The 25895-nt window shown below is 33.7% G+C and overlaps 1 protein-coding gene and 1 long non-coding RNA gene across 2 annotated transcripts in view; one reads left to right on the top strand and one right to left on the bottom strand.

Moving 5' to 3' along the window:
- The window catches only part of ft (cadherin-related tumor suppressor fat), a 73497-nt gene extending 47842 nt beyond the window's left edge, over positions 1 to 25655 (bottom strand). The window contains exon 1 of the mRNA XM_090120536.1: positions 20502 to 25655. Coding sequence (XP_089976662.1) covers positions 20502 to 25655 — 5154 coding nt within the window. The remainder of the gene's footprint in view (positions 1 to 20501) is intronic.
- LOC149908957 (uncharacterized) lies at positions 11880 to 12877 on the top strand. The gene is made up of 2 exons (XR_016456700.1): positions 11880 to 12141; positions 12216 to 12877. It is a non-coding gene; the product is annotated as an uncharacterized LOC149908957 (long non-coding RNA).
- Positions 25656 to 25895: the final 240 nt, after the last annotated feature.

Raw genomic sequence — 25895 nt, 5'->3', positions numbered from 1 at the left:
GACGTGAGTAACTATGCTCATTATACGTTTAGTACCTACAATAATTAAAACTTTATAATGATCATTTTTAGATATATTTGAGTGACTTTGAATAAGAAGATAATTGCATTAAAACATTCAATATGTGATTTCTGTTAAAAAAATATAGACGAAAAAATTTAGGTTAAAATCTTCGACACAGCTTTAAGAAACATCATCTACCAATTAATTAAAAATATTAAATAACAAAAATATTAAAACTAATAATCAAAGACGTTATTAATATGTTAAAACGAACATTCACATCATTTTAAAGCAGCCAATAAAACGTCTTAAAATATTTTCGACTCCATCGCTTTTTATACGTCGGACTACGATTGAGTGGCCATAGGTTGGCGTGTGGGCAGTCGAGGACTATTGAGTCTTTCTTTTTTTTCAGCACACCACTCCACTAGAGAACGATTGCGATGCCTTTATAGTCGAAATACCCATCGAATAGCGACGTGAAATAAAATTGACCTGAACATTAAATGTATTAAAGTTAACTGGTTCGAAGGAATCGCTTTATTTTATCTTTAAACTATTCTTAACAAAATTTTGCTGTAAAAGCAGTTTTGGGATATAAAGTTATAATAAATACGATTGCGAACCGAACTTAATAAAATAAGGCAACTGGTGTTAATGTAGTAACTCGGCGCTTTGCATACCAATAAATAGTGTAAATAATTAAGATTGTAAACCGCAGTGTGGTCATGATGCTTAGCACCGTCACCTGTAGTGTGCAAATACAGATAAGAAGCTATCTTCATCGAGTGTACTGGTTTAAAAATAGGACTGGTGGTGTCTATGAATATATTTATATGGATAACTAGCGGTCCGCCCCGGCTTCGCCCGTGGTACATATGAAAAATAGATGTTGGCCGATTCTCAGACTTACCCGATATGCACAGAAAATTTCATGAGAATCGGTCCACCCGTTTCGGAGGAGTATGCAGACTAACATTGTGACACAAGAATTTTATATATAAGACTAGCGGTCCGCCCCGGCTTCGCCCGTGGTACATATGAAAAATAGATGTTGGCCGATTCTCAGACTTACCCGATATGCACAGAAAATTTAATGAGAATCGGTCCACCCGTTTCGGAAGAGTATGCAGACTAACATTGTGACACGAGAATTTTATATATAAGAAGAAGATATGAATATATTTATATGGATAACTAGCGGTCCACCCCGGCTTCGCCCGTGGTACATATAAAATTTGTAAAAATAGATGTTGGCCGATTCTCAGACTTACCCGATATGCACAGAAAATTTCATGAGAATCGGTCCACCCGTTTCGGAGGAGTATGCAGACTAACATTGTGACACGAGAATTTTATATATAAGATATGACTTATTTTCTAGATTTCAATAATAAAATGCAATGCTAGTGTTTGCCCTCTTTTATTTATTTTTAATAAAATAGCAATAATATTTTACCCGCAATGCAGTACGTAATTCAAACACATATACCGCAATGTATTCCTGATCTTACAAGTCGTATCTTCTAATTCGTGCTAATGCAAACTAGACACCATTAAGAAACACTAACAAAATGTAAATTTAATTCTATACTATAGTGTATAGGATTTAACTAAAGCATGGGTACATCGTTAAGCTTGGATAAAATCAATTTTGTACTTTACTGTTCAATGTCATAATAAATATTGTTACATAGCTATTCATTCTCAACTTGATTATAAACTTACTACTGCATCTTTATTTAAGGGATAGTATCTCTTATGCACATAAATATTGAGATGAAATTTGAGTTGGAATTTTGATGTGTCTCCGTTACCTTTCTTAAATTTCGTAAACAGTATTTATTTTTGTGAGAGTCAAAAATTCCTATTAGACGCGGCTGGTGGAATGGAACTGGTTTTTGTATTTTATCACATGCTCAATATTATGTTGATGGTAACGCCCCAAAAATATTACCAGCTGTTTTTACAAAGCCTTGTAAATATTAAATAAAATTTTGTTCGAGAATATTACTTTATTAACGTACAAAATTGTTTATAAGAGCGTAGGTATACTTGTGCTTATAAATTAAACGCATATAACAAAACACGTTGACATAATGACGCAAAAATACGCCAAAATTAAATGAAAATTTAAACTAGATCGAAGGCATTATCCTCGAATGAGTCTTGATAGCAATCAGTATTCAGAGCTCATGTGGCAGTGAGAACGAATTAAGAGCAACATGTTGTGATACGACAGAGAACAATAGAAAGGATACAACACAAAAACAAGCACGCAAGCACAAATACAGGCCGAAACTCGAAACATACCTGTGCTCGCCAGACGAGGGTTATTAATTAGTTAATGTAGGGTGACAATCAACTCATATAACCGAAATATACGCTTTCAGCTTACTTATGATTATTTTAGTCAGTGAACAGAAACGAAATATCAACGGTTCGGCCCATTGCAAAAACTGGAAAAATAAACTGTATTAGGAGATATGAGCACGATGCACCGTTTAAGCCGTACTCGTTGTCGTTGTCCGGAAAATTGGCATTAATGATGGTTCTCCTAATTAACGAAAAAGTGTCGCCACGTTGACGAGGCACCAGAAAAGGATGCCCGAATATATTCGGGCATTGGCCGTCGTGAAACTCAAAAAACCGTTTAAAAATCACTCGCCCCGCCCACAGTCCGCCTTCGACTCTTGCGCACTTATGATTTATCGTTACGACGACATACCTTCCCTCGCACTAACTACCCAGCTTCCGTCCTGCTAATTATGTACCTATATATCGCCCTAACAAAATCTTTATCGCATTCCCGATTCAATAATCACCAACGACGATTTGAATTAATTTGAAATAATTGGAGTTGTAGACTTATTTATAACGTAATTAGCAAACGACATTATCTCTCTACAACGCGGAAATGCCATCAGAATTCTTGAATATACAGATTGCGGGATTTCGGTCCTTTTGCATAATTGTGAGCAATTTTTTTACAAGACCCGTTTAAATCGTTCGTTAAAATAATATAACTGTAACAAATCTTTTATCTTACATTTAAAGTATTTTAGCGGGTGTTGAGTTTAAAAGAAAACGGCCAATGGCAACCCCGCCAATTAAAAAGTATGTAACATTAAAGCACAGAGCATGTATTTAATCTTTCAGTGCCATGTTGAGAAAAGGTGAACACGTGTCTAGCAAAGTGGTTCGATAGTGCGTTAAACGCGTACAAATTTAGTACTTTAACAGTCTTTTGTTTGTATAGAATTACAATAACCTTTTATACAAAGTAACAATAAGCTTTTTTAACAGATAAATAATTATTATTGAAATATAACAAATAGGTAGAGAAAAACAAGATATGGTGACTGGTGTATTAACAATCGATCCACTAATTTAAACAACTATTATTCTATATCTTTTGAAATATGTTTAATAACACCTGAATTATGAGCATATTTCTTATTAATACCAAACAAAGAATATATTCAGCAGTAAGCACAGAGCCTTTTTAAATTCGTCGCTAGAATACGTGCAAAGATAATGGTTCCCCGTAACATGGTGTACATTTGCTCCCTGATCACGCATCAAGGACGAGGATCGAACGTATTTAGAATAATTTTAAGATGGTCACTGGCAGTTCTCACGCTATTGGCATTCTAGTTATTGGTAATGTATGCATCCTGTCACCAAGGTACTGTATTTTGCACGTACCGTACCTGGATGGGGACAAACATATTATGGGATTTTGTTTAACGAAAAGCTCTCGGTTTATAACTGCGGCTATGTACGTATTACATATTATATTGCTTGTAACTTTTGTGGTATTGTTAAGGAATATGGTTGTGTTGATAATGTCCACGTTGAATGATTCCGTTAATTAAATGAAATAAAAAGTTGTTTTCTTTTCCATTACTTCTATACATAATCTTAAAAAATTATAATTTTTAGAAACTATAGCAAAAAAAATACAAAAGCTAGAGAATACTTAACCACACAACGTTTACTTTACTGTAAGTACAGTATTTATTATAACAAGATGATCAAATAAGATACAGAAGATCAATCGCTATCCATATTCATATTAGGAGTACATGTAAGAAAACATAAAGGCGTTTGACTGAACGCTCACCTACAAGAGTATAGGTGTAGTAAGTTAAACTAATAGAGAATTTACCCGTGACAAATTAGTCGCTTACCGACCGCTGCACTGAATACATTAGCTACAAGCTTTGGGTAAAAAACTTGTTCCTGTTTTGTTGTGACACAGAATAAAGATTAACGTTCGAATTACTTCCCAATGAACCGTGTAATCAATGACACAAATTAAAATGTAAGCGCAATGGAATCGTGGTGTTTATAAATTAGAATTTAATTTACTTTTATCATAGTTTTCCCACAGTTTGAGGTTATATTATTTGCTTGATCTTTGAGAAAATAAGGTACAAGTTGTTCAAGTTAACCTTATTAGCGTAGAGAAGCTGAATATTATAACTTTATTATGCTAGTAGTTAACATTCAGGTTTTAGCACCATTAGATTTTCGTTGTAAGATAATATATAAACCTCTACCTACAATTATTTCATGTAGGTACTATGAAAAAATGTGATTCGTTACTTATTGTTTATACGTGTATCCAGCCAAGATAAAAAAGAACCTCAATAAGCTTGACTGTGAACCAACAAAACAAATCATCAATTCATACATTTTCTATTTATTTATGGAAACTTGAGATAGAATGAAATTCCTAACCAATCCCAATCATAATTATTTTAAGTACTGTAAACTACATACGATAAGAAACGTAAAGTCTAATAAAACGTGCAGCGATAGTGTAATAAAGAAAGATATTATAATATTGGCCGGTTCAATTTTATACGTTTACGATATCATTTCGCGTTTAGTGCTAGTACATAAAGTAGTCGGGCGTTGTCTGTATAGATAGGAAATGGTATGAGAATCAATATAAATAAATTGCCCAATAGAATTGCCTGGAGGTACACCGTAGACGTTCGGCTTGAGATCAGATACTATAACTCAACACGCAACATATCAATTAAAGGATGTATTAAACATGCTCGTCTCCATACACGGCCTGCTCTGATTTAAACGCGAATGCGATCATCGTTTAAAAAACTAATGGACTTAAGATAATGGTGTATATTTTATTTCTAAAATGTATTGTTACTAACCTATCCGATTTCTTAATATTATGTTATTTCTAATACCGATGATGTTTTTATCAGGTAATATAATAATGTATATTTTGATGAAAATAAACAAAAATAACATGGATGAAACACCTGTCGTTCTATGATTAAACAATTTTGCTGTTCATAATTTCGGAAGGAAGTATCTTTTAGTAAACCTAAGTGTGTATACTTGGTACCTATATTTTTTTCTTCCTCATTTGGCTTACCTAAAATTTCTTCATTATTATAAAATGTGCTAAACATAAGAAATTTTATAAAAAATCTCGAATAGTCCGGGATACATCGTCCATTTTTGCAATTGATTACTATCAAGCTAATTTTTCGTGAGTAGCTTTATTTTGATGAGATGCCCAATAATTTCATGTACAAAACTCTCGATTGTGGTAGCTACCAGAGGAAACAAGGATAAAATATTTTGATTTGATGGTTCTCAAATATTAATTACTAACTGAATGTTTTTTTTTGTTCAATCTCAAGATAATTATCTAAATTATTCGAAAAAATATTTGTCCTACAAAATCTATGGTTTGATCAAAGAGTCCCCCTTTCCAATGTGTATCGATAACGAAGTCATCATAAATGATTACTAACCAGCTGATTTTTTTATTTTCACTTATTTAATACTTATATAATTCAACAGACATATTGTCCTACAAATTGCGTAATAAATATTTGAGAACCGTCAAATCAAAAATTTTTATCCTTGTTACCTCTGTAAGCTACCACAATCGAGAGTTTCGTACATGAAATTATTGGGCATCTCATCAAAATAAAGCTACTCACGAAAAATTAGCTTGATAGTAATCACTTGCAAAAATGGGCGATGTATCCCGGACTAGAATTAAAATTACCTAAATCTGTCCCAGCACAACTTGCTGAATAAATATTTAATATACATACATATTTTATCAATTCTATTTCAGACAATTTATCTTCTCCCTACCATATGTATGCAGATGATTTGCAGATCTATACTCATGCTTCACTTCCTCAACTTCCAGAAGCTATTGAGCAGGTTAATAACGATTTGGCAAAAATCACTCAGTGGTCTAATAACTTTGGCCTGTTAGTAAACCCAGCAAAAACGCAAACTATAATTATTGGCAGCTCTAAACTGACAAATAAGATAGACTGGAGCTCCGTTCCGAAGATAACTCTGGATGGAACTGTGATACCTTTCAGTAACTCTGTCAAAAATCTTGGTATTAATTTTGACACAAATATGACCTGGAAGGTTCAACTTGAAGTTGTACGTAAGAAGTTGTTTGGCGCTGCAGGATCGATACGCAGGCTGCGCAGCTTCCTGCCCATACCTACCAGGATTTCGCTTGCAGAGACCTTACTCTTTCCCATCCTTGACTACGCCGACTCCTGTTACCCCGATTTAACCGAGTTACAACTCGATTCTCTAGACCGCCTTCAAAATCTTTGCATTCGGTTCGTATTTGGTCTCCGGAAATACGACCACGTTTCCGAATTCCACAAAAAACTTGAATGGCTTCCTATACGTTTTCGCCGGTATGCTCATATGTTGCATTCGTTATACGGTATTTTGTTTGATCCTAAGACCCCTTCCTATCTTAAAGACAATTTCAAATTCCTCAACGAGCATCCCCCACTCTCCGTTCCTCCAACCTTTTAACCTTAGGTATTCCTTCTCACCGTTCCAACTTCTTCCATTCCTCCTACACTGTCACCGTTATTAACCTATGGAATTCTTTACCTGAAGAAATAAAACGAGCTCAATCGATTTTTATTTTCAAAAAGTATTATTTAACTCTGTCACAGGCTAGGTATTAACTCTGTCGATTTATTTATAATATGTGCTTATAAAATATGTATGTATGTATATATGTATGTATGTATGTATGCTTGTATATATTTAAGTATGTATTGCACGCCTCATAAGCGAAGCGTTGAGGTGGGTACTACTGTCACTTCGCGCAAAACATCTGATTTTTCAAACTTAAAATGTCTTTATGTATCATACATTGCACTTGTAAGATAATACATACACACACATATTAAGAAAAAACACTATTTTTAACGTTCATGATATTTTTGATGTCATTTTTGTTATTCAAACTAGTTAAAAAACAGTTTAAAAAAGTTCTGTCTTGGACGTCCGTGTGTCTGTATGTGCGGATCCTTTTTCTTGTTAACACGATAGCGACCGAAATACTTTACTAATCGAGTCTTTTTTTTTCTCTTACGCTTGAGTATGCTCAGGAATAGAACCCTTTCATTTTTCAGGGTCTGATTCGATGTGGTTTAATTGTTATTAAATAAACAAAAATAATAATTAATAAATATTTATTAAAAAAAAATTATGAGGCGTGCACTTTTGGATTTTCCAAATTATTCTTATTTATTATCTAATATGTGTATTGTGTATATATATTATTATTTGTGTATGTATATAATTAATGTAAGCTGCATATATGTAGGTAGGTATAGTAAGTATATATATAATAAAATTATTATTCTGGCACTTTTATTTATTTTGCACCACCATGTTATTGACTCATATATTTTCCTCGTCTTTTCTGGGTTGCCTGGTAGAGATCGCTGCCAGCGATAAGGCCGCCTACTGTACATTGTTATATTGTATTTTTAAGTTTGTAAAATGTATTCTTTATGGTGTACAATAAAGTATTTTTCATTCATTCATTCATTCATTTTGATATAATGCAACATGATTCGGTGCGCAGGCGTCAAGGTACGGCTCTGACGGCGTCGAATATCTCAGTTTTGTCATAAATCGCAACCTTATTTACGATCAATATCTTGAAGTGATTTACTGAGATCTTATTATTAAATGTCTCTACGAATGATACATAGAAATCGTACGATGGTGATATCATTCTCACTGATTCACATGCCACGAGACAATCACATTCAATAAATATCTTTTTCACACTAATTACTGTAACGATGTGATGAAAAATTTCTTACGGCGTTTTCTTTTTTATTTCAATTATGAACTGTCACTTACTCAATTTATGACTAGTTTCAAACACGGTAGTAACCCGTCATTATAGTATTTATTTATATTGCATTAGGTATAAGGTTCCTTTTTCCAAAGCAAGGATTTTTAAAAGATGGAAAGACGACATATTCTTCATAAGAACTCCTCTTCTAAAATGGTTCGCCACATAAAATCACTAAGCTTCCTACAACCAAATAAACGTAATTCACGCAATTATAAAGGCTTTCTCGGATAAAAGCAGATAACAAATTTTCCAAAAGCGTTGTTGCCTATCGCAATCTTAATATTGCGAGATAGACTTATGAGAATGCGCAAAGGAACTACCGGGAATCGCGTGTACTGATTAAAATTTTCTATATAAGACATAAAAAAGAAAGAATATAATTCCATGGCTAACTGAACGGTTAACAAAATGTAATTTTAAATATAATTGTTTCAAAGCAAACACAAAAAAGTTAGTAGATTAAATTAAATACATTTCCATAAATAAATCTTTAATATCATAGGAAATTGAAAATTATCCGTACCAAGCCAACATAGAACACATTACGCATGACATAAAAATTATAATAAAACGATAAACTTATATTTTAATATATAACAACTGTACAAATCAAACTACAAGCTAAAACAAGAAATTCTTATGAAACTTGTTACTAATTTTTACGACTATAACATTATACATTAAAAGTATATTGTCATTGAAATTCGAAGCTGTGGATATTCAAATAAATTTTACTTTTAGTGGTCATTAAGGCTAATTTATTGCCACATTCATAAGGCGTTCTAAAAAGCTTATTGGCCGTTATTACTAGTTCTCTCTGTCAATTTTAAAACGAATTGTAGAGAACTTACTTTGTGATGAATGTACAATTTGAAAAATTTAACGTTAAATATATAAAAAAGCCGCTTCCCGCTGTCTGTTTGTTTGTCCCCATGTATTCTTGGATCGTTATAACTATTTATAGAATTTTGATGCGGTTTAAAATTTAAATAGATAAAGTAATTAAAGAGGACGTTCTTAGTATAGAATTCGATAAGTTTTGGGCGGAATGCTAGTTATAAATAAAAAAAATACTAAAAATATTACAGATTAAACAAATTGTGATTATTTAAAATTTAAGTGATCTCAATTTTGTCTTATACCTACGTATACAATTATGTATTTAAAACTGGCAGCTGAGCTAATACATCCTAGAAAGTACTATATTTGATAGGAAACAAAAATTCAAACTCAAGCACTTAATTAACTCGTTTTCACACGGTATTGATGTAATTCTCCGAATACGTAAATCGGATGTAAGCAGATAAAAACATACACACATTAACATCCCTATCGTGACTATCCCTGTATCGCGTGGTCATTTAGATCATAAAACAATAGAACAGTTGCAGCCACGAGAATGCAATGCGCAGTTATGCAAATAGTAGGGTCGCGACCGAAAGCATGAATATTGATACAGCATTGTCGAGATTACAGATTTCACCGACGATAGCCTGATCTCTTTACTTTCTATGAGCACGAATTGTAAGCGAATTATCCTAAAACGTATGGTGATTGCTTCAGGATTACGATAAATGTAAAGTCATAACATTAAAATATGCACGTAGGTGTTCTTCACAAACTGTGTAAATGGTCGCAAAAACGTAAAGCGTTGCGCAATAATTCAAGGATAATGTAGATAGTCTGAAGTACAGAAGACTGGTCACGCAGCCACAATGGTCGCTCCGGCTAAGAAATGGCTTCAAAAACGTATATAGCTTCGTCAAATGGTCATAAAATGAGACTCGTTTTATGGCGCACCTTTACAGCCGCGGGGTAAGGATGGAACGTGAGCGCTACAACTCCGCTGCCATTGGAAAAACTCTATCTGATTGTGTCATGCATAAATATGCCTGTTTAATTGCAATTTTTAACAAATAAAAGTTTGCGATGTCTTAACAAGCTCTTATGTTAATTATCTAGATTTGTGTTGGTTTATTTATATGGAAATAGGAATACATACTTCCATAACTTGTATTAGGTACATATTTAAAATCGTTTGTAAATAATATGTTTATTGGTTGTTTTTAAAAGAAAGTTGCATAAAATTAGTATTTGTTCCTAGGAAATAGTTATATCTCTTCGCTTGAACTTGGCTTGATAGGCTACCGCGTGTCTAGATTCGATGGATATAACCAAATAATCCTAGTACTTAAATACGTACGTACATTGTAAGTCAAATATACTGTATATTTGACTTTGTATATTTGACTTTTTATATACAATAGAAAATAAGGAGACGAAGACAACATAAATTAATATTAATGTTATAAAAGCTTAGTAAACGAAAGCTACATTAGCATTGACAATTTTGACGGTAATAAAAGTGTATTGTTTCTTTGTTTCTTTCTAATAATTTAAATATATTTCCATACATAAATTGTTTTGATTTAGTGTCGACTAGTACTGGAGCTCATCATTATTTATAGTTTAAATGAAGTTGTGTCGTAAATGTCTATATTGATTTATTTACGGCCCTATACTTATTAAAGCTATCCTAATTCCTGTGTTTCATGCATGGGGCATAGTGGTTTTATTCGTCTTGCTTTATTACCTCACATATAATATGTTATAAAGTATAAACTTTCCACATGAAAATATTTGTTTAGTGACACTTATTTAAACATGGCAAGTAGCAGAGAACAGATAATTTTCTTTTCAGTTAAATACGTTTAATTAATCAAAAGTTTATCATAATCTGATAACAATATAACAAAATATTATAAACATTTTCATAGAACACAATACATTGCACTTAAAGACATAAGAAATACTTAAAGACGTGTTTATAAGAATTTATATAATAAAATTTACCGTGCATTTAATTTCAGCAATGTTAATTGATAATTATCTGCGTTGTTATTCGCAGTTAATAAATTAACTGTGAGTTACGGAAGTTTAAAAGTTCGTGAAATACCTGTGAATGACATCATTACGGGCTACCTGCCGCAGGTAAGCATACATACAATAGGTCGGTTCGTTTTAAAAAAAATTCCAAGAAACACGGCCCGTTACCTATCACCTTTTCTATCAATTTTTGTGCCTATGTGTGAAGTCCGAAGCTGTGGGTAGTTGTGGAACAAAGCAGTCCCAATATAAGCTCGCTGACGTGGTAAAAGATTTTTTATGTGATTTTTTTTAACTTAAGGTGATGAATTAATTTTTCTAACATTTACGGCCCTTTTCAAACCTTCGTAATTTTTATATTATTAAAGTTGTCGTGATGAAAATTCTTGACAAGAAAGTTCAATAGTAACACAATACGTCTACCGTTTTAGAAACATGATTCCATGATATTTTCTCGATAGAAAAAAAATGCAAAGTTATCATTGTTATTTTTTTTTAATCTCTGGCATCTTCAAAATAACAAACGTAAAGTTACGACTTTTTGGATATTAACTATAAAATATACAACCTATACGTCTACCGATTTAGAATTTTGAAATATGCGATGGTTTTGAAATAAACAAGAAATACTTGAAATTAGCGCGCGACCAGCCAATATAGCGAGAGCCGCCCTGTACCTTCCTACCCCGATCGCTGCACGAGTCATTCCCGCTACGGCCGTCACACGGGGAGCTTGTGTCGCTCGCGCAATCGTAAAAAAGGGTGACAACACGATAAGACAAATGGGGACAATAAAGAAAATAAGAAGAAGAAACATAAACGTTGGAGGAAAAAGAATTCTTACAATTGGAACAAATTAATGAAGTAAGTTGGTTTTATTTTAAATTTGATGATAATTGTATTATAGACGATGTTTGATATGTACCCCTGTTTTAAGTACATAACGAATGTGTAAGATTTTTTCATTTATAGCATAAATAATCTGTTCAGAAATCCGGAATCCAGAAGGAAAATAAACCCACTGATTGTTCACAATGTGAATCCACTCCTTCGTAAGTACCTTTATTCAGTCAAAAATGTATGTTATCAAAGCTCTACTGGTTTTATCGCATGATTCCATTTTTAGCAAAAAGCAACAAAGTGCAAAGAAATAAAAAATCATGGTGAACTTAGTGGAAGTATGGTGGACATAATATGGAACAGGAGCTCATTGGAGTAGTATTATATTTAAAAAAATACGAAAAAATTTCAAGAATTACATTTCTTAGTAGGTGGTAGATAAGTATGTTGTATAAAGAATTTGATGTTGATATTTATTTCATTTATACTTACTACACCTGTGCGGGAAATTGCTTAGTACTAAAACAGGTTTATATTCATATTTACATAGTAATGTGAGTTTTCATTTCGAATAATTTTGTGTAAGTATATTAAATTGAGTTCCTGGGTGATCTGGAAACACAATTGGGCCCGGAAGATGGCGCTGCAGTCGCTCCTCCTAATCACATGAACCGATTTGGATGAATATTTGTGTGCACATTTCATTGTTGTGGGATGATTGGTTGATTCGTTTTCACATTAGCTAATATTATGTATTTTTGTTGTAAACTTAATTTAATGTTTATAATACATTATTATTGGTATAAATAAGCCAGTGTTCGTCTCACATTGCTGTACCTGCCTACCTACCCTACCAGGGCCTAACTTTGTTCTGGCTATTTTATTTTGATTATTTGTAATGAATAATTACAATTATAATAGAGTGCAAAAAATAAATACATGCGTCAATATATTTTGTGTTTTTTTTTAAAACAATTTTTTTATTTAAAAAAATATCATTCCGACCGCGGCTTTGCCCGCGTGGAATTAGGTTATATCGTGAATGCTGTTTTTTCCCACAGAAGTGTTCAGTTCGGATAAAAAGTATCCTATGTGTAAATCCAGGCAATTAGCTATATTTTATCAAAATTGGTAATGTAGTCTTGACGTGATTAAGTAACAACTAACAAAAAAATATACAAATTAACATCCAAACTTTCGCATCAGTTTTACTGTATTAGTGATATCTTCCACTCTTGACTTTGACTGAGAAGAATTAGGGTTTATAACTTCTTTCAGAAATAGTACCTTTCATTTCTGGGCATGATGTAATATCTACGTCAGCATCAAATTCTATCTAAATCAATTCAGTAGTCCGCGTTATTGAGTACCATTTCATTTTTTCAGAGTAAAAATATTTTTTGTTATTTTAAAGATTATTTATAACCTGTATTATTTTGTAATAAAGTAAACATTACGAAATAATAATAATTATTAATAATGTCTAAGTAGTTGTTAAAAAGAAGATTATTTGTTTATAAGCAAGAAAATAAAACCAATAAATCAACAATTAAATAAATTTATAACAATATTATAACTGTATGACGACTCCATACATGTTTGTCCCGAGTCGGCCAGCGGCAGCGCGGCGAGTTAGCAAGAATGACTTCGCGCACACCCGCGTTCGCGATAGCGAGCTATTAGACTCCGCCCGCCAAGCAGTGGATTTTTTTTTGTGTATCGTCTTAACTTAAAATAACCTGTGAGGTAGAAGGTAGGGAGAGTATTTTTAAAACTGATTTGGAAACTTATGCCTGTTTATAGTAGTAGAATATTGATGATTCGAAAAGCTACTGTTGTTTTGCAGTTTAGTTATTATCAAACTAAAACTAAAAACAAAAATATTTTATACCAACGTATCCCATAACAAGCGTGATTATTTGTTTTTTTTTTTATTCAAAAGGATACGCAAAACATCTATATGAAAAAGTAAATTACAGATTTTAATGTAAAGCCCTTCTGAATGAAAAACGTTTAAATTATGTCTGGCATTCACTAGTGCTAAGCTATACATATTTAATTGTTACTTATATACCTATGGGTATAGTCCGAAGCTATTAATAATAACTTGCTTGTAGAAAAGGTTGATATAACAGAGACAACATTAATCATTGCTCATAAATATGTATAGAAACCCTTTGATTACAATGTTGGGCCAAAATTTATCGTCGAAATTGATACCCGTAGAATAACAACCACTTAGAAACGAAATCGGAATTGCCCCAAATCAAAGGAGAAGAATAGGTCTGTAATTAATACGCAAATTATATTTAAATGCATTTAACTATTGTTGTTCTTTTTATTATTAGTTTTCCCTGTTTTCCAATCTTAGGTACCTACTCGTACTAGATTAGATAAAATATTCCTGCTATAGACTATATTTTGATATAGCAGGATACAATCGAATATTTTTAATATGGATTTAAAATAATAATAAAAAATTCCCACAGCTCTAGGTTGCATATTTTAGTCAATTCTTTCGAAATTTTATCGAAGCTCCCACATAAATACAGTACTATATAGTACTATGTACGGTTATATATTATATACAATCTTTAATTATTAATATTTAATCTTTAATTAATTATTATTAAACCATCCATTGCTTCAATCAAGAGTTTAAGTGCATTAATAACATTTAATTGCCCTAGCCATTGTGGTATCTATATGACCGTTCTCCTTTGCATTCTCAGCGCAGGCAGTGTTTATCAAATAATAATATTAATTATTGCATTGTACTTTGAATAAGGTAACGGTACAGAGCTTTATGTGGGCGTAAGATTCTTAACATTTCACTAGCGCGATTTGCATTTTACAACTTTTATCGATGTAACTAAACGAGAATTTGCCGCTAAAGGAGAGAGGTAAAGCATTTGTATTGCTAATATTTTAATTCAGTGTAAAAGGTATCAAGATACTGATTAATAGAATTATTTCTATTGATATCGCTTCAAAGATTTTAATTGATTCCATCAGCGAATATTAAGTTTAAAACTCTTCCCGCAAGCGCTGGAAACTAATGATTTTCGATTTATTACTTAACATATATATATTAAAAACTCTATTTATTTGCTGCCTCCCTTCGTGTGAAGTTCGTGCAAACCATTAACTAGAATTTATTGCCACTATTATTCATCTCTCAGAAGTCATAACGAAGTAAAACATACTCCACACTGCGCACTCCTGGGTCACTGCGTTATAAACGACGGATCCCGTTATAATAAACATTTATTGTCATTTTATTACAAAAATATCAAGCACAGTACCTGTTAAAAATTTATTTTTATTATAGAATTAATGAGGCAACATTACAAGGCTTTAAAACATGCTGCATGATAAATATTTAGTTTTCTTTTTGGCACGGCGCCCCCGGCGTTTATTTTCTATGCATATCTATTATAAAGCCGCAATCTCACGAACCTCTCAAACACAGTAAACGCTTATATTATCTCATTTATTAAGATGCTCCTGCTCTGTAATTTAACTACATCTAGTCCATATCGAGAAAATATCAATGTTTTCATCGACAAATCTATAAAACTTCACGATTATAATATTTCAGACGGTACAGATATTGCAGGATATCGGAAGGTTAGACGGTTCGCTCGGTGTACAATAACATGTAAATCATACATAACCGTAATGCCAGGGAGGTGTGCCAGGAACGGAATTAAAATGCAATAATATCTCTGCCGTGCCGCAATTCTGGCCTGTCTCAGATCTCTGGAGATTATCGTAAAGTATTTATTTATCCAACCTTCCCTCGGGAGGTTAGATAGGATCAGGGAATCAATTTTGCGGTGAAACGTCGTGGAGGCGTAAAGTTAGCGGCCCTCAAGATACAGGTGGCAGTAATGGCAGCCTAATGGGTATTATAAGTTTATTAAATATGATTTGAATATTAAGATCAATATTCTTACCTATATTTATTTTTGCTTTTCATACTACAGAAATATTAGAAAATATAGACAATATAATATTACTACGATGAAACAAAAAACATATTTTAAATATATAAATATTGTAAAACCTATAATTATCTATTACAATAATTAATATAGGATTTATTCTAATTTGTTAAGATTTTAGCTTACTCTATCTAGGTAGGTACCTATGTGTTTTATTAATATTATGAATAAACGCATGAATTACTGTAAACTGTTAATAATCCTATTTTATTTAAGAGCTTATTTAAATAATAGGCAATAAGATATTGCTTTTTCGTTTAAAATAACAAAATACCGTAACTAATGCTTCAACCAAATTTACATACTTATAATCTCAGAGCGCCTCTGTTCTCTCACGCAAATCATTGATCTTTAATCGCAAGCTCGGGTAACATTTATTTACGCCATTTATATGTATCAAGCTGATTTAGCATGGAAGATGCAGGTTTATATTCCAACTTCAGCGTCAGTTGCCTCGAACTAAATTATGTTATCTGTGCGCCCTAAACAAATCCGAGATATAAGGCGGCTGATAATAAAAATGACAGCTACAAGTCCGTTCCAGCTAAACTCCCATCAGGCCTTCACTAAAGATACACAATTCATAATAAACTTCATACAAGTCTTAACTTATGAGTTGTGTGCATACCGTGGGCATAACTACTTCTACAGAAACGTCAATGTATGACGTAGAAAGCAGGAGAGCCTTTACAAACCGGTTCAACTTCACATGAATACACGCACTCGAGCCTCCAATCAAATAAGGTCCATGTCAGTCCGTGATACGCTTTCTCGCTCAGCTCTTAATAAAGTATATTCGGAGGCAAAGCAGATCACGCTTGACTGGTCAGCAGGGAACGCAGTGATAAGAAATCGGGACAGTTACCTGTCAGGGATGACTATTTCATTTAACAAAACAACAATGCTAAATTGCTCTGTCGGAACATATAATTATTTTAAAAGATCTTTTAGTTAGGAATGTCATTTAAAGAAACTATACCTCTTTCTACTTACTTACTTTTGCTCTATATATAATTTATAGAAGTTAAATGCACCGTTTGTTAGAATTCGCTATTCGGGCTGTCCCCTAAATAATTGAAGTTATTTTGAATCAAGAAGTTATAACGCTAGAAAAGTCCTGATTTATAGCAATCATTACGTAGCCATAAATAAAGGCATATATATTAAACACAAGCTATAAAAATAAGAAAAAAATGTAATTAGTTACGTGCTGATACAAATAAATAAAACGTATTGATATAGATGACTGCAATAAAGTTATTAATTGTAATTTAGCACATGCTTACAGATCAACGACTCGATTAGAAACGCGATTGACTCTCTCCTCAGCCAGTCTAGATTTTCTATTTAAAGTGCGTGCAACCGAGAACTGATTGAACTGATTTACGGTCAAATTAAAATTAAGTTACAACAATGCCACGGTGCTCTTATATAAGTATTATAATATGTACATTGTACTGTCTATATCTACGAATCCATACATTACTTTCTATATATTATTATGTTTATACAACATTATGTTATGTATAGGTATCTTCAACATTAAGAAATCTAAAAAAGGTATTTACAGAGTATTAGAAATATTTATTTCTCCGCCATAAGTGAATGTCGTACCTAAATGGAATTTTTTCAACGATAAAGCTTTTAGGGGACTCGCCACCTTATCAATTACGCCTCAGAATGCATTAGACGACGCAACAGGTTAAAACGAATGCTGATTTAACATTTAAAGTTTTCTTTGAAAGAGCACGTCCCTTCGGACCAATAAATTTGATGATAAAAACGAAACGCTGATAAATTAAAAGCGTCCGGCGGTAGATCAGCAATTTTCACAACTACAAACGTTCAATTTGCAATCAATATAAAAATGTTTTAATAACCACACTGTACCATTAAATTTTATAGCTCACAGGCATAGGTTTATTTCGTAATTAGTTATTTCACAATACCATTGCATTGTCTAGATATTTTTATTATAAAATTACAGCCTCACATAAATAAGGATGCTCTTAGATTAATGGATGCTGAACAAAACGTACAGCGAAAGCACAAACGCGAGCTGCAGTCTACAAAGACATCCATTTAAAGATATGTGAGTATTGCATGCAAAGAGAACAAAACAGTTATTACCGGCGTTAACTGAGGATTAAACGTACTACATAGACACAAGACTATTAGTATTGGCGTGAAATAATGAAAGCTATTTCACAGTATAACGTAACTTGTACGTTCATTAAGGCGGGTGTCGATGCCCGCGCCGCTGGAAGCACGTTGCATAAATCAGACGAGGGAATGCTGCTTGGCGCCCTAATGCGCTTTCGATGTCAGTTGATAGCCACCCCCTCCTCCAGCTGCCTCCAATCGTTCTTATTTCACACAATCACAATCATACTTTGATGAACTACTCGATAGTGAAATTCATCTGTATAATCACAATTTTCACGTAAGGTAGGTAGTTAAATGAGCGTGAATAATTGTTTTTGTTTTCAAATACATCGATAGAATTGCTTATTTCTTACACATACCTATTTCTATCTCACTACACCTAAGAGTTAACTTTGAAAAAATACAGTCCGTGATTAATTTTAAAGATCCAATTATTTTGGATACATAGCGTGAACATGAGGCAGCTTTTTTTAATTTAAATTCTAATGAAGCTATTCAAAAAAAGTGTCAAACAAAATTCCTTAAAAGCAACGATAATCAGATTCAAGAAAATAAAATCAGCTATATCGAAAGAATATAACGGATATTTGAAGTGACACTTTAACACTCAACGGTCAACAGCCTTTGGTCAATTTAAATGAAATATTTGAATGGTTTCGACAAATATGCGAATCCCTGGATTCGTGTTTAATAAATACGTATTACCTTCAAGTTTTTGTGACGGTTATGATAAGCACGTGTTACATTTATTTTGATACTTTGATTGTTAAGATAATATTTACACGTATTAAGAAGTATTGAATTTCATACGAATTCAGTCACAATTGATAAGTACAAATTGAAACAATTTTGCAATATTTTCATTCAACTTTTTTGATGTTATATTGAACGGTAACGAATTAATAACTCTTTACCTTTGTGATGTCAATCGTGATAATGTTTTCTTTTATTTTTTAAAAAAGTTACCTATTCCTTTATAGATATTTATTTTTATTAATTTATCACTACATAGTATAAAACAAAGTCGCATTCTCTGTCCCTATTTCCCTATGTCCCTATGTCCCTTTGTACGCTTAGATCTTTGAAACTACGCAACGGATTTTGATGCGGTCTTTTTTAATAGATAGAGTGATTCAAGAGGAAGGTTTATATGTATAATAACATCCATTAAATAGTGGAGAAGTACTGTTATTTTTGAGGTTTCTAATGTGATGTCGTAAATAATTACATTTCTTCCGCTTACATTGCAAACGCAGGCTGAACACTACGAGTTTTATCAAAATAATGTACTAAGTATTGTACACATTGAAAAGGTCTACAGAAAAGTCCGCGATGGCATATGTCTATCTCTTATGGATAACCCACAATAACTTTTTTTTGTCATTTACTTTTTACGACAAATAATGGCTAATTTTCGAAGCGATTTTAACCAATACAGCATTAATCCGTAACCAATAAAATACCTTGAATACATTGTTCATTTAATATAGATCTATATGGCCCTTTACACCGTATGATTTAAGTGAATATTTTCGAAGATATTACAGATTTAAAAATTGCGGGACGTACCGTTTGCGGCGGTACCGGCCGGCCGGGCCGCTATGTTTTTATATACAACGTTAAAAGTTTTTCTGTAGTGTATTTAGTATCAGCATTGCACCCGTGCGAAGCCGGGGCGGGTCGCTAGTTAATTTATATAATGCTCTACTTTTAAAATTTGAAGTAAACATTTACAAAAAAAAATACATACAAATATGTACTTAGTATCCGCAAAGAAATTGGAACAGATACAGTTAGAAGTGAATATTTTTTTTTTCTCTTTTGCTTGTTTGAATTTATGTGAATTTCTTATATATTTATTTAAATTTTCTTTGTATGTTTTAATTTGAGTTGAATACGATAAATTTCAATTTCAAGGTTTTAAGTATCTAATAGTTGGAAACAGATCCTTCCATAAATATTAACTTCCCTTATAAACTGTCAGATTCCTCTCTTATGAGAAGTGCTACTAATATTGTGTGGCAAAGAAAATAAAATTTTCAATTGAATTACAAACCAAAACCCATGTTTCACATAATCTCCGAAAGGTTTCAGAACGAATGTTGAGATATCGTCGCGAGACGCAGCTTATCGTTAATTTAGAGTCTCCGATTAGACTCCACCAGCCGACATACACTAACGAGCTTTCGTTTTAAATTTATTTTATTTTAACAACAGTACAGGGCCGATGTTTTGTCTTCTGTCTAAGCCGATAACTGTGCAAAGTTAATTGGAATGTCCCTTTATTTTTTATACGGCTACATAGCTCATATCAGTTAAGTTCATTAATTGTGACCTCAATCTCAATGAAAATTAAGAAATAATTAATTATAAGGCATTTAATAAATAAAAATGTTTACCTTTGTGGTTGTAGATTGCAACGGCGAGCTTGATGAAACTGCACATACTTCCACTTCATATTTTTCTACACCTGCTTCTCGATCTAAAGGCACTGCCGTTGATAATATCCCCAGAGAAGAGTCAATATCAAATAATCTGTCCACTTGTTTTCCATCACCAGTCACATTCACTATATAATACTCTAAACCCGACCTATAATTGTTCGTCATATTCAAAACAGCAGTTCCACCAGGTTCGTTTTCCGCTACCGATACGGAGCCAGCGTTCAGCCAGGTTATTCCTTCTAGTTCAGTGCCACCCATAATAACTGTTAAATACGTTTCTGTGCTTTTTTGCTCGCTTAATACAGCCTCATCAGTTGCTTTTATAACCAAATTCCATCTTGCTTCTGGTGTGGCAGGAGGATATCTTAGAGTTAAAGCACCATTACTTCGATGCAAATCAAACATATCATTTCCACCATGAATTAGTTTATACGTAACTAGTCCATTTGTACCTGAATCCATATCACGTGCAAGAATATTCATTATGAATATTCCCCTGCCTATACTTCTTCCTAATCGCTCTGAGTTAACTACTGCAGCGTTCATGGACACAAATACAGGAGCATTGTCGTTTATATCTTCAACTATAACAGTTACTAACTTCTCTGCAGAAAGACGTATCGATGGTGGCTCTGCTCTATCATACGCCACAACCGTTATTCTAAATGTATCAATGCTTTCTCTGTCTATTGGCAACAAAGTATGAATCACACCCGTTACATTATTTATAGCAAAATGACGTCTGCCATCGTATGGCTCCTGGTGTATAATAGAATAGTAAACTTTTCCATTTAAACCAGAATCAGGGTCTTCAGCAGTGACTGTCACTATTGGTGTATGTGTAGGAATGCCTTCTCTTATTTGCCGGACTATTGCTGTATTGGTGAAAACAGGTGCATTATCATTGGCGTCAATAACGTTCACAGTAAACGATATGCTTGACGATAAGCTTGGACTTCCATTATCCGTTACTGTAATATTCAAAACATATGCCGTTAAATCTTCATAATCCAAGTGTTTATGCAAGAATAATTCACCAGAATAACTATCAATAAAGAATGTCTCCTTTCTATTACCGGAAGATATAGAATACTGCAACTCATTATTTATTCCTAAGTCAGCATCATTAGCATGAAATTGGATGATTTTTTTGTTTATCGGTTCAGTTTCTAATACTGCCACTTTCAATTGTGTTTGGCTAAATACAGGTGCATTATCATTTTCATCCAAAACGTCAACGGTAATGGTGGTTGTTGCTGAAAGTCGGACAGACTGACCTGAGTCATGTGCAACAACAACAAGTCGATAACGATCAGTAGTTTCTCGGTCTAGAGGTTTATTTATAAAAAGTTGACCAGTTGCCTCATCGAGCATGAATTTTTTCATATCATCACCAGCAATGAGTTTGTAATAGATATCTCCGTTCAGGCCTTCATCAGCATCAGAAGAATACACTCTCATTATAGAAGCACCCACACTTGCTCCCTCAGATACTTCTACGGAATATGGTGTTCGTGTAAATATGGGAGCATTATCATTGACATCTGTTATATAAATCGTTACTCTCACCGAATCAGAGAGTTTAACTTTTCCATTATCACTAACTGTAACCGTTAGAGTAATATAATTTTGTCCTGTTGTTTGTGATAAGCTCTCTCGGTCAAACGATCGCAATGTTTTAATAAAACCATTTCTAGAGTCTATTCTAAAGTCATTTTGAGCTATAGGTAAACTAAACGTTAATTCCGCATTTCGTCCTATGTCCTCATCTGTTGCTGTTAATTTTCCTACAAATGTATCTGGTGGTTCATTTTCTTTTATTTTAAAAATGAACGTCGTATTGGTAAATTGAGGACTGTTGTCATTTTCATCTAAAACGTGAATGACGACAGGTACTTGGGAAGACCGTGGTGGATCACCATGGTCGTATGCTACGATTGTCAATGAATAGTAATCCTTCTCTTCTCTATCGAGTAAACTTTTAACATACAGAAAACCGTCCGGAAATACTCCAAATTTTCCATCAGTATTACCTTCCGTGATTGAATAACATATTTGCCCGTTTGGTCCTAAGTCAGCATCCGATGCAGAAATTGCAAAAAATCTTGTATTCACCAGCGTCGATTCTAATAAAGATGTCTCATAAGATGTGTGATCGAATACAGGAGTGTGATCATTGACATCATCTAATATGGCTGATATACTATATTTAGTAGCCAGAGCTGGTTTTCCATGATCAGTTGCTGTAACTTCTATTGGCAATATGGTACCTGGTTCATTGGTAAAAGCTTTATTTAAATAAATTACGCCGGTTGTCTCTGATATTCTAAAACTATTTTCGGAGTTGTAGCTTAAAGTATAAGAAATAGTTCTGTTAGATCCAGAATCGCGATCAACGGCTCGAGCAAAATAGACCTCTTGGCCAACTGCCATATTTTCTGCAATATGTATTTCATCCTTTCCTTCAATAAAAACAGGATAATTATCATTAATATCTAATATGGATATATTTACAGTTGTAAATCCATATGAGAAACCACTTCTTGCCATTACTTTAAGATGGTATGTCATTTTATCTTCACGGTCTATATTTCCTTGAGTGCTTATAACACCTTTCTTTTTATCAATTTGAAACACGTGCTTTTGATCTCCTTCTGTTATGAAATAAGATATCTCATCACTTGTTGTTCTACTGCTAACTTTTCCAACAAAACGACTGGCTTGTTCTTTTAATGTTCCATCATTTTCTACTATTCTAAACTTGTAACCATTATAATTTTCGAAATCCAAGTTTTTAGACTGTGACTTTTTTATTATTTCAACAACTGCATCCTCCAAGGCTCTTCTATTACCTTTATCTTTACAAGATATTATTAACGAATAGAAAGCTTTCGGAGCTTTACGAAAATCCTTCAATAAAATTATATTTCCTGTCCATGGTTCAACATCAAAAAATCCGTCACCACCACTTTCCAAAGAATACATTATTTTTGCATTGTCACCTTCGTCGTCATCAAAAGCTTGTATTTGTAAAATAGTTGATCCTGGAGACATGTCATCGGCAATGCTTGTAATATATCTTTGAGGATAGAAAATAGGGTCATTGTCATTAACATCAAGCACTCGTAAAATAATAGTAGCTGTTGATGATTGTGGAGGATACCCTTGATCTTTAGCGAGAACCTGAATTTCGTAACTTGATGTTTTTTCCCTGTCTAATTCTATGATCGTACTTAGTTGCCCAGTAACTGGATCAAGTATGAATGTATTAGGATACTTCCTTTCAGTGCTTGGTGGTAAATAATAAGACACAGATCCATTGGTTCCCTGATCATAATCTGAAGCTGTTAAAATTAATATTTCTTTTACGGGACTGATATTTTCAGCTAAGGTTGCATTTATTTGCTGCTGTGGGAATGAAGGAGCTTCATCATTTTCATCTAAGATAGTTACTTTCAATCTGGTATACGCCCATTTCGGATTTGGTCCACCATCTCTTGCAGATACATTAAGTTCTACTGTCCCCTGTATTTCCCGGTCGAGCAAAGACTTTGTTGTTACTAGACCCGTTAAATGATCTATCGAAAACCACTGCTGTTGGTTGCCGTCATAAAAATCGTAATAAATTTCTGCATTAACTCCCGTATCTTCATCGGTTGCTGTAATGCCAGCAATATACGTACCAGGGGGCGCAAGTTCACTTAAAACAGTGGAGTATTCAGATTTTTCAAAAACGGGTTCATGATCATTGACGTCATTAACATGTATCACTAAGAATGCTGTTGCTGTTCGTGGAGGTATTCCCTTATCAGTCGCTACCACAGTAAGATTATATTTACTTATTTCTTCTCTATCCAAAATTCCATTTACATGAACTATGTATACACTACTCGAATTTTCTAATCGAAAATGGTTTAATTCATTGCCAGATTTTATACTGACACTTGTTATACCATTTAGTCCTGCATCCATGTCAGTCACGGTTATAGCAGCAACAAGAGATCCATTCTTTGCGTTTTCATCAACAGTAGCAAAGTTGGCTGTAGATGGAACATAAGTAAATGTTATTACTGGATCGTGATCATTTGCATCAATTAGATTTACAGTCACATAAGAACGTGCATCTTGTCGTGGTACTCCGTGGTCTTTCGCAATAACAGTTAAAACACATGTCATATTACAAGTAGTATTACTACAGTACTGAGGACAGCTCAATTTTTTTAATGTTGTTATCACACCAGACTCTGGATCTACAGCGAACTGCTTCTCAGTGTCAGTCACTTCATAAGTTATTTTACTATTGTCACCGAGGTCACTATCAGTAGCAGTAACCTTAAGAACAGTGGTTCCTGGCGGTACACTTTCATTTAACGAAACTGAAAAGTCACTCTGATCAAATATTGGTGGGTTATCATTCACATCTAGGATTGTCACATTTACTTGTAAATAACCATACTTTGGCGGACTACCACCATCTCGTGCTGATATATTTAATACATAGAAATCATTGGTCTCTCTATCAAGTTTTCCAGTTGTTTCTAGATGTAAATATGATGTATGACCACTTGGATTTACTGTTACATTCAACCTAAACTTTCCTTCTGTGTCGCCCTCAACTATTCTGTAGTCATTGGCAATCCCATTTTCATCTAAATCCTTATCAGTTGCTGCATCTAAAAGCAACTTAGTTCCGGGTGAGGCACTTTCAGAAAAAGCAACCGCAATACTGGGTTCCGGAAATTCAGGATAATTGTCATTAACATCCGTAACCCGAATACGCACTTCTATAGGATATGTAGGCTGACTCGATAGTACAACAAATGCATAGCGGTCTACACTTTCTCTATCAAGAACAATATTTGTTTTTATTTCACCTGATACAGGGTCTAGAAGAAACTCTTTCGGTGATTCATTAAAACGATACGTAAAAGCAGGCTTGATAGGTATTCTACCAACAATTGTCCCTATAGGTTGAGCCTCTGGCACACGTAGATCCACACCGGTATCGACGGCACGGGACTGCATCTGTTCGGCGGCGGCGCCAGCGCCCGCGCCGGTAAGCAGCGCCAGCGCGACCAGCACCACGTGCCACCGCCCCATTACGGTCATGATACCGACAAAAACATTGCAGGGTCGATTCCCTTTTAGCGAAACTCTGGAGCAATTTGCGTCTCGTTCACACAAAGTTGCGTCCTCACTCGTCTCAGGTATGCAACATGGCCGCTACGACCTGCGCGAGCAAGAATATCTCACGGAGAGCGCGACTCGCCGTTGCGCCTACGCCGTCGCATTCATTCGTAAACACACGTGACACACACAATTACACTAGTCCAACAACCAACAAACATT

Source organism: Colias eurytheme, chromosome 4 (assembly GCF_061535395.1).
Source record: "Colias eurytheme isolate Ceu_HAF_F1 chromosome 4, ilColEury1 Martin Lab GWU primary, whole genome shotgun sequence".
Lineage (NCBI taxonomy): Eukaryota > Metazoa > Arthropoda > Insecta > Lepidoptera > Pieridae > Colias > Colias eurytheme.
This window is presented reverse-complemented; position numbering and strand designations above follow the sequence as displayed.